General features: G+C 32.7%; 1 protein-coding gene across 2 annotated transcripts; it reads left to right on the top strand.

The window, feature by feature from the left end:
* Window positions 1–687: 687 nt before the first annotated feature.
* Window positions 688–3616, top strand: LOC132924038 (uncharacterized). 2 transcript variants are annotated; one of them, XM_060988101.1, is made up of 3 exons: window positions 688–1632; window positions 1725–2000; window positions 2112–3616. In XM_060988101.1, the coding sequence occupies exons 2-3, from the start codon at window positions 1928–1930 to the stop codon at window positions 2576–2578; spliced, it is 540 nt and encodes a 179-aa protein (XP_060844084.1). In that variant the 5' UTR covers window positions 688–1632; window positions 1725–1927; the 3' UTR covers window positions 2579–3616. The 2 variants fall into 2 exon arrangements, with proteins under 2 accessions (XP_060844084.1, XP_060844083.1); XM_060988100.1 differs by having other exon boundaries at window positions 1725–3616.
* The last annotated feature ends 7611 nt before the right edge of the window (window positions 3617–11227 follow it).

Raw genomic sequence — 11227 nt, 5'->3', positions numbered from 1 at the left:
TAAATATTTATTAATACACATTTACACATCACAACTTACAATAATAAAAAATATACACTATTGTTATATACTCTTTCGGCCAAAAGGTATATATATATGTTGTAAAAGAGTTCGTTCACTTACGGGTTGTATTCAAAACACTACACAAAATCTGTTTAACTTTAAGAAAATATTTTATTAATTATTTTATTATAAGAATATTTTAACAACACAGTATTATACGAATCGGCTACTTATTCACGACTAACTCTTGCTTATTCTATGTTCTTGTCTTGGCGACGCAGTCGCTTGCAAAAAAATACACATATTGCTTACACTACTATATTATTGTATAATATGCTTACTAATCTAAAGTGTGTGTGCAAGGGTTCCTAACACCCCCGGGGTTAAATGAAAGTTCATTGCCTATTGCAAACTATATTATTCTAGGCAATGGATTTTCATGATTTGGATTGTCTACGGTTTCATATATTATCTTACCTTCTATTGGGTTTTTTACAGAATTAGATGTTTTACAATGTTTGTTTTTGATTATTAAATATAAAATTATTATTATTACTAAACCTATACTGATGATACTTATTGTTATAATTATGTATAATTCATTACCTATTGTGCCCATAACATTACTACTTGTTTTTATGTATTTTAATTCTTCTAGTGATTTGGAGTATTCTATTAGTTTGAATAAATTTTTTTTTACTATAGAATTACCTTTATCTGGAATATTTGAATTTTTTAAAATTGTATTTGTAATGTTTAATTTAGTTTTCCAGTTAATTGAAACGTCTAGTTGTGGAATAAAGTCTTTATACATTTTTGTAGTTATTTTTCTTTTTGCTATTAATAATGTCCCGTCATCAGTATTGGCTTCACATTGATTGTCTAAATCTAAAATGCCTGTGCCGTTTATACTTACTACTATTGTTTCTGAATTATTTTTACATTTAATGATAATATTATCCCTAATCGTAACATATATCCAAGAATTTGTATTATCCCACCGCTGCCACCAGTTGTTATATACTCTTTCGGTTAAGGCCAAAAGGTATATATATATGTTGTAAAAGAGTTCGTTCAATTACGGGTTGTATTCAAAACACTACACAAAATCTGTTTAACTTTAAGAAAATATTTTATTAATTATTTTATTATAAGAATATTTTAACAACAGTATTATACGAATCGGCTACTTATTCACGACTAACTCTTGCTTATTCTACGTTCTTGTCTTGGCGACGCAGTCGCTTGCAAAAAAATACACATATTGCTTAAGGTGGTGCTACACGACGCGTCGAACGTTGGGTCCAACATAGGTGTGCAAACGTTGGCTGAACATTGGGACCAATGTTTGACTAACGGTTGCAGCTACACGTTGTGGCCAACATTGGACCCAGTGTCAAGTCGGAATGTTGGGTGAATATTTCCCTCCAGTGTATATCTGAATGTGAATATAAACACACTTTAAAAAACTTTAAAAGCTTAAAAATAAATATAAAAAATGGATGACGTAATTGCAGCTGCAGCCACTGTAATTGTTTTATCTTGTAGTAAGGTATTGATTGATCAAAAACAGAAAAAAAGACGTGCAAGGAGGTGGTGGATGACTTCATTAAATAGAAGTAGAGAACGGTAATAATAAAGTTGAACTTAAAATTGATATTTTTATTTAAATATATTTTATGCAGAGTTGGTTGTTTAATCGTATAAATTCTATTTGCTAGATATAATGCCTCACATATGCTCCAGGCTCTAAGGACAGAAAAATCAGGAAAATTTCTAAACTTCTGTCGAATGTCGTCCGAAGATTTTGAAATTATTCTTACAAAAATTGGACCGAAAATAAAAAAACAAGATACTAACATGAGGAAGGCAATAACAATTCAAGAGCGTTTAGCAGTCACTCTTCGATTTCTGGCTACAGGTGATGGCATTTGTTAACTCGGAATATTGTTTTACATTTGTTGATGTTGGCGCGCAAGGAAGAATGAACGATTCAGGTGTGTATGCTAACACGAGTATTTATCGTAAAATAATTCGTAACGAACTTCTGTTTCCACCACCCGAGCCCTTATTACAACGACACAAGGAGATGCCATATGTTTTTATAGGTGACGATGCGTTTCCTATGAGTAGTACTCTTCTGAAACCTTACAGAGGAAATCATCCTAAAGGAAGTTTAGAACGGATTTTCAATTACCGCTTGTGTCGCGCACGTAGAGTTGTGGAAAATGTGTTTGGTATTTTAGCATCAGTTTTCCGAGTATTCAGATCACCTATGTTACTACAACCTGATAAAGCTACTTTAATATGTATGACATGCTGTTTACTTCATAATTTTCTACGAAGAAGCGCAACATCAAGAAAAAACTATACCCCACCTGGTACTTTCGATTATGAAGAGGATGGTGAATTGATTCCCGGAACATGGCGCAATGATCTACAAGGGATGGCATCTTTCAATTCACTGATTAACAAACCTAGAAAACCCTCCGAGGAAGCAAAGGATATTCGGCGAGAGTTTGGAGAATACTGTATGACAAGTGGAGCAGTAGAATGGCAAAATTATATTGATTAGTGGTTTATAATTATTTTTGTTTGGTTAACTTTATATTTAAATAATAGATTATAAATTAAAATATAAATAAATAAATAAAATTACCTCCGAATTCAGAGAAGATATCTTCGTATTTTGGACTCTAATAAACCTATCGATCGCATTATAGGCAAACCACGATGGAAAGTACACCTCATGTGAACCCGTTCCGGTGGTCTCTGAATCCACTACTTTCTTTCTCAAAGTCCTGTAGGTCGACATCAGTGATTCTTTCTTCTTTTTCAACGCAACAACTGTCATTGTAACACTCAACTCATTAGCTACTTTATTCCATGCATCCTGTAGAATGTTTTTATTCTTATGTCCTGGATAAGAGCTGTTCCACAGAACTGGATGTTTTTCATACGCTTCCAGAAATTCGAGCGTTAATTCATTATTCCACTCCATTTTGTATACGGAAATGATACAACTATAGAAAAATAGGGTATTTATTTACTTATGAATAAATATTTTACTTATATATGTATACATAAAAAAATTAATTTAGAGCTAAAATTAAAATTCAAATATGCTAATAGGACATTTATAAAATATTTAAATGTTTGAAGAAATTATAGGAGGAAAAATTGTCAAAATATACATAAATTTTTTAATTATAAATAAAAAATTAAAAAAAGCGGGTAAGTGAGTATCGCTATGCTGTACATTAGGGGGTGGGATGGACCTCGGACTAGGGTAGGTTAAATTTGAATGCAATGATCGGTATCATTGTATACGAAAAAGGATTCTGAACGGAGATGATTGGTCAGTCTAGGATATATTATATTTAAATATTGTCATATATTCTATTTTGAAACAAATTCAAACATTTAAGTAAAAGTCTCAAGCTCCTACGTTTGGTAATTTTTTAAAAAATACAAAAATCGAAAATTATTTAGTAGTAAAACGTTATTTTACTCGTGTATTTTTGATTTCAAATTAAAATTAAAACTTTAAACACTCGTAAAATTTTTTTAATTGAATAATTATCAAACTTTTTTATAATTATTCTAAGCTTAACTTATGGACAGCATAGTATTAAATTTTCAATTCTTAGCTTTTGATAGTAAAATATTTATAAATTTTAAACTACCAAATAGTGAAAAATATTCATGATTTTGACGAATTTTTGTCAATATTTGAACTTCAAATGCTAATAAAAAAAATTGTGCCTATGTATTTTTATAATTTTTGAATGAGAGTTAAAACAAGTTATGTGGACCCTTCAATTAAATTTTCAAGTAATTTGTCCCAGTTAAATTTTTTTTATCAACATTTATAACAAAAAATTGAAAATTTCAATTGTCTATAAATAGCTCAAAAAAAGTCAAAATTCTTTGAAAATTTAACTGTGTATGGAGAACGCTAATTTAAACATTTGGTGAAAATTTAAAGTATTTACATCTTTTAGTTTTTGAGTTATAGCAAAATAAAAAATTCGATTTTGTCGAAAACTGGTTTTGCCTAAAAAATTCCGTTTTTCCCTCATTTTTTTAGGGTTTTTCCCGACTCATTTAAAAAATATTGAAAATTTTTAACTTTTGACCCACCAAAGTACCAACTAGATAAATTTTCCTATTCAAAGAGGGGCTGAAGTAAAAAATCGGAGCATTATTACTACTCCAAAAAGTGATGACAGACACACAAAAAAAAAACACACATCATTGTAAAATCAATACATTCTTCACTCCGTTCAGAATCTAAAAACAATAATGCATAGACAAAAGTATGCGAGTCCAATAACTTCTCATCCCTTAAGATTTACATTTTATTATAGACATATAGGTACATAGGTATGATTAAAATCGACGTTATTTAAATACAACTTAATTAATATGTGCATTTGCATTGTATAATTTATTGATATTAATACTATAAAAATATAATTCTACAAAATACTATAAACGATCAAAACAATACTTACCAGTTACTGAATAAAAGTAAAAAAGAGTAAAACTAAGTGCCTACTTAAAAAAAAATTAACACTTGTAGGTTAATATTAAAAAAACAAAACTAAACAGAGACTCTTGTAGAAGAAAACACATTACTATCACTACTTATCACATGATTATATTCAAGTCTGGACACACGACTACACATGTCACATCGTGTAGCTGTATACCAAATGCTGGTTGCAACTTGTTTCCAACGTTGGATTCTCCTTTGACGCGGGTCAAAAATACCGACTTTTGGCGGCAATCGTTCCAACGCCAACATTGGACACAAACATTTGTCACTGGACACATGCATGACGGCTACACTATGTGGCGAACTATCGTGTGACCAACGTTTGAAGGTATTGGACGCATCGTGTAGCACCGGCTTTAACTACTATATTATTGTATAATATGCTTACTAATCTAAAGTGTGTGTGCAAGGGTTCCTAACACTATTATCTACAGTATCTATTGATAAGGCTCATTTTAATATAAATTTAGTATTACTACAGAACGATAGTATTACCATGTATACACTTACCTAATACATTTATAAAGATTATTGATATTATCAATATTATTGTGATATGATCACCATTCACCATTACTCATTACTTAAAATTATTTTGAAGCATGTGTTTCAGTTTCAATGTCACTACCTATTATTTAGTCTTAACTTTTAAATCTATATTCTATTCACTTATTATTAAGAACATTGATCTAAAATTTAAATACCTAATTAAATAGTAATAATGTAATATTAAGTTATAGTTATTTAAGGATGAAAACGCATAGGTAGGTACTAAATACATAAATACAATAAGAATTTTTTTTTTTATATACTTTATACACAATAACCAATTAATACTACATACATGTGTATCCTTAAACTAGATTAGCCTACCTTTAAATCCATCTTATTAAATAATCAATTAAAAGTACAAACATAGTTATATAATATTATATAAAAATATGTATCTAATCATACAATTTAAATTTTATACTGTAAAATTATGTAATATCAATAAGATTCTATTGTTCATCTTTTTTCTAAGTTACTTTAATGTTATGAGGACATAACATAAAATAGGTGTGGGGGATGTAATGATAGCCACTCTTCACAGCTAGCTAATACAAAAAGAGTGTCATCATTATGTCCCTCAACATAATATATTATATTATAACATTGCATAATACGGTCACACAGATATTTATATTATAATAAACATCTGTGGTCTTTTATAGTTATGTCCTTACTCTTTTTTTTTACAAGAACCGTTCTAATCTGTGCTCGGATGATACCCTTCGACCACCGGCCAGATTCACAGGGTCTCACTCTCTCCGCGTTCGCCCTTGATGGCAGTCATACATAATAAATTGTATCAATATATGTTTATTATAATATTTTACGTGTTAAATAATAAATAAACTCTTTTAAATATTCCAAATATATAAGTTGTGTTGTTGATTAAAAATAAGTCCAAAGTGTTTCAATATCAATTGATACTTTTGGACTTATTGACTTAGGTCCATTTCTTCTTCCTTCGTCCATCTAATATCAAGCGGATCTCCAATCAAATTGAGGTAAGTCAATTTACCATACAATTAAATCCTTATATATATATATCGACGAAGGTGGATATATATACATATAAGAAGGTAGTAATTTGAGGTGTGTGGTTGTGTGCGCAATATGTGCAAATAACGAGTCATAATTTTTTTTTTTTTTTATTTTTACAAGGTATTTACAATCTATTCATAGAACAATAAGTAAATTTGATATGAGTAATAAAAACATGAAAAATATGACGGAAGAAGCCACCCAATGATGACACTACCTATTTTGTTTCAGATTAGTAAGGGGATTTTCTAGGGGTCATGCATTTAGCAGGTCACGACACCAGTTGCGTTTAAGACGCCTAGCGGGATTACCCGGAATCGAAGGGATTGCCAGATTTTTTATAAGAGGGTTAGGATGGTTGGGTAACCTACTGTGAAAACGCTTATAATAAATTTTTGCTTCGTCTTTGACGGAATTCATCCTGAGGTCTTGTTGTATAGAATGGTTGGAGACGTAAGGTGGGGCATTAAGTAGTTTCCTTAGCGCAATATTTTGAAAAGTTTGAATCTTGTTGATGTTGGATTTTTTTGCATTACCCCAGAGCTGTATGCCATATGTCCAGATGGGCTTGATTAGAGATTTATAAATAAGAAGTTTAGTTTTAATGTTTGTGTATTTATTGTTATTGCAGAAAGTTTTTAACAAGCGCAGCCGTAGGTTTAAATTTTGTCTTTTAGATTTAAGGTGAGGAGCCCAGGTAAGTCTGCGATCAAGTGTAAGTCCTAAATATTTGACAGAGGAAGAAGTAGGAATTTGAGTACCATATATAGATACCTCGGGGCATGGAGAGAGACGCAGTGTAAATGTAGTGTGGATAGATTTTGTCTGGTTAATTTTAACTCGCCACTTGGTATACCAGTCTTCCATAAGGGTTAGGTGATTTTGAAGATTGTATGAAGCTATTACCGGATTTGAATTGATAGAAATTATTGCCTTATCGTCTGCATAATCAGCTACTAAAGTGTTTGGAGTGGTAGGTTGATCAGCAGCATAAATGTTATAAAGTATGGGAGAGAGTATACCCCCTTGGGGAACACCGGCTGAAATATTGGATATAGTTGAATGTGCATTACCGAATCTGATTTGAAAATGACGGTTTGACAGGTAGGATTTAATGGTTAGGTAAAATACAGGGTGCAAGATTTTTTTTAATTTGACAAGAAGACCATCGTGCCATACCCTGTCAAACGCTTGTGACACATCTAAGAAGGCACAAGTACAATACTGTTTTTTTTCGAGTGAGTACGAGATGGCATCGATAATCCTGTGTACCTGATGAATGGTAGAGTGGGCAGAACGGAAGCCAAATTGGGTATCAGGTAGAATCGAGTTTGAGATACTAGGTAAGATGCGCTTAAGGATCAATTTTTCCAGAATTTTTGCGAAAAAAGGCAGAAGACTAATAGGACGGAAGGAAGATACGGTATCTGGAGGTTTTTTAGGCTTGGGAATCATAATAATAGTTGAAAATTTCCATAATATTGGAAAGTAAGAAAGTCTTAAAATACAATTAAAAATGTGGGTGAGGTGTATTATAGCTTTTTTTGGTAAGCATCTGGCAACTTCGCCTGTTATGAGATCAAAACCTGGAGATTTTTTCTGTGGGTACTTATCAATAACAAATTTGACTTCACTTGGTGAAAAGTGTTTTACAGGGCGAGAAACAGGAAGAGGCGAATTTAGAGACTCGGCAACAGCAAGATTATTTACAAGAGAGAAGATTTCAGGATGGGGTTGGAATGTCTCATGAAGAAAATCTTTAAATAATTCGGCTTTTTCCCAGTCGGAGCAGACAAAGGATCCATCTGATTTTTTAATTGGTACGTTAGGAGAATTGAGTTTACATGTTATTTTAGTGGCTCTCCAAAGACTGCCGTCATTAGGAGACAGATTCGTCAAGAATTTTTCAAGTAAAGAGGCTTTGTGTTTGGCCAACATTTTTTTAAGGAGATTAGAGAGTTTATTATAGTTATGTTTAAGAGAGGGAAGGCGAGTACGTTGGAAAAGAGCTCTAGCCCTTCTCTTATCTGCAATTAGTAGACGAATATCAGAAGGAACTGAAGTCTGATTTAGAGGATGATGTGTGTGTGAATTGGATGACCAAGCCGCTGACTGGATCAAATTTGTAAAATTATTTATAGCTAGATCAATGTCATTGGTAGATTTAAGTTTAACATTTAGCTTAACGCCCTGATTTACGAGGTTGTGAAATTTTAAACGGTCGGTAGAGGGATTAAATAGTTTAGGTGGCGCAGAGCGAGTTAGCGGAAAGGTATTGAGTGTACATAGGACTGACGAGTGGTCAGAGTTAAGATCCAGGAGGTTAACAACAGAAGAGTGTAGACTGGAGGGAATTTTTTGACAAAGATATCGAGTATGTCAGGATTTTTACGAGGAGAAGAAGGCCAATAGGTAGGGTCAGGAGGGGCAAGTACATTTAAGTTTTTTGCACTTGCGTAGGTATGAAGAACACAGCCACGAGGATTATTTGAGCGACAACCCCAACTTTGATGCTTGGCATTATAGTCGCCTCCCACAATAAAATTATTGCCAAGGGTACTAAAGTAATTGTGGAAGTCTACATTTAAAACTTTGTGTTTTGGAGGGGAATATAATGCTGATATTGTCACAGGAATATTACTTAAGTGTATTAGTACAGTGCACGATTGTAAGTGATCGTAACAGTAATTTGGAAGAGTTTGAAATATTATTGAAGATTTGATGAAAATGGCGACACCACCGTGAGCAGTATTGTCCGGATGATTAGCCTTCACCAGCTTATAACCAGGAATGTAAAAATTTGAATACTGTGTAAAATGAGTTTCCGTAATGAGCGCAATGTCAATACGTTTATTGTGAAGCACGAATTGGAGCTCATTTACATGATTTTTTAAACCGTTAGCGTTGAAAAGAAGTATTGTGAGAGATTGGTTTGTGAAAGTGTTGTTAGTCATTCTTTTTATCAAGAAGAGAGGATATTACTTTGGTAAGAAGAGCTATTAGAGGGTTAATTAAAGCTTTGAATTCTTGCAGGAAGCTGGACATTAAGTTGTTAACGTCAGGAGCTGCAGGGGGAGAGGGGCGGTTATCATTTTGGCCTGAAGTGGCCTGCGCATATGTGGTTTCATGGGTATGTGTACGATTTGGAGGGTGGCTATCTTGAACAACGCGTGACTTATCTCTAACATTATCAAATGGAAAGTTACTTGTGGGTTTCTTACGACGTTGGAGGTCCTTGTATATTGAACAGCCCTTGTAGCTGGCCGGATGAGAGCCTTGACAGAGCGCGCATTTCGGTGGAGTACCAGGTGGGTTTGGACAGTCAGATGATGGATGGAAAGCGCTGCAACGAACACAGCGTGACGGATAACCACAGTACGATCTTGTGTGACCATATTCCTGACAATTCACACACTGGCTTATTGTTTTCGTCTTAAAAGGTTCCTCTACTTTAATTTTTGTATGAAGCAGAGACGTCAACTTAAATATGTCATTTGAGTAAGGGACGGGTTCCAGATCAATGAAAAAGAGCGGAAGGGGGTATTTGTTTGTTTTGTGAAGAACATTGGTCACAGATCTCACTTCAAAATGAAGGAATTCTAGCTCAGATTTTATGAGACTAATTGGAGTTGTTGGATGTAGATTCCTTATTACCACACGTATTGGCTTATCTTGTTGTAATTGATAGGTATGGTATTCAGCCTTCTCCTCCTTCAGAAAATGGATAAGTGATCTGTAGGCATCGGGAGTGCTGGTTTGGATTTTTAAACGGTCAGTAAAAGATTTACAGACAAAATTTTCGACGCCGATTTTTTCAATTAGACTTTTACATAGTTCTGGAAAGTCTTCAACTCCACGCACAAAAATTGGAGGAGGAGGTTTAATTGTAATAGAATCCATTGAGTCATCTTCACGATTAGAGTTTGTGTCCAGAAAAGCGTTCGGACCGACCGTAGGATTATTGTCTGAGTTTGAGGTTTGGGAAAGAACTGCGAATCGGTTTGAAGACGAGAATAATTTTTTGTGTACTTTATTACCCGGTGCTTGAGGTGAGGTAGGATTAGATGAGTCAGAATGATTCCTTTTATTATTATTCTGTATAGTCCATTCATTACTTGGAGAAGAGTTCGTTGTTATTTTATTAAGTTTAATCGGGCTGACCGGCTTGTTAACACCAGTGTTGTTATTTTTATTAGGATTATTCTGATTAACCATTTTAATTGGTATTGAAAAATACTATGCTAACGGTTTATCGTTTTAAGATAACAGAGCCAGAAACGGGAAGGCAGCGATAATCGACGGTGAGTGTTATATATGTGTAACAATAACAAGGTCGCCGCGGCGACCTACGAAGAGTGACGACGTATGCGAAATATATCGCACTAGCCGGTTGTTGAATATTAATAAATTTATAATCTGAACGACGAACAAGAAAGTTAAGTAAAAAAAAAAAAAAAATTAAAGGGTAATTTAAATGTAAACAGTCGTATAATTTAATAATGGCGCACCTTTTATACCAAAGAGCACTGATGTTTAAGATAGCTATAACAAAACGCATTAGTAACGGAGCATACACGGCGTGCGTGTGCATCGAACGACTGCTATCGCAGAACTGAGTCATAATTAATAAAGAAATGATAAACATATATATTACGCGCACAGTCCATTTTCTCTTTACTACAAATCAAGTTTAGCTGATAAATATATATATTAAAATATATTATATTTTTTTTTATCAAACTAATAATAATCTTTGATTACAATATTAGGGTACTTTCATAATAATTTAGAATTAGAATTTTTTCCATGAGATACGATGTATTCCAAACTTTTTTTTTTCTTTTTTTGAGATACGACTTATTTGTAGTGTATAAAATTATACAAATTATAAAATAATACAGCTCATATTATCAGACATACTTAGTTTATTTCCATCTTTATTAATATTAAAACTTTTCAGACTTTTCAGTACCTTGGTAAAATCACATTCCTTTTATTTTTTAACAATTTAATTTTATAAAAATAAGTAACAATTAATAAAATACATATAAATAAAAATTTTAAAACTTAAAT

This window comes from Rhopalosiphum padi, chromosome 3 (genome assembly GCF_020882245.1).
Source record: "Rhopalosiphum padi isolate XX-2018 chromosome 3, ASM2088224v1, whole genome shotgun sequence".
NCBI lineage: Eukaryota > Metazoa > Arthropoda > Insecta > Hemiptera > Aphididae > Rhopalosiphum > Rhopalosiphum padi.
This window is presented reverse-complemented; position numbering and strand designations above follow the sequence as displayed.

Excerpts from the sequence above, each read along its gene's own strand:
- LOC132924038 (XM_060988100.1), top strand. The coding sequence starts at position 1,928 with ATGGCATTTGTTAACTCGGAATATTGTTTTACATTTGTTGATGTTGGC.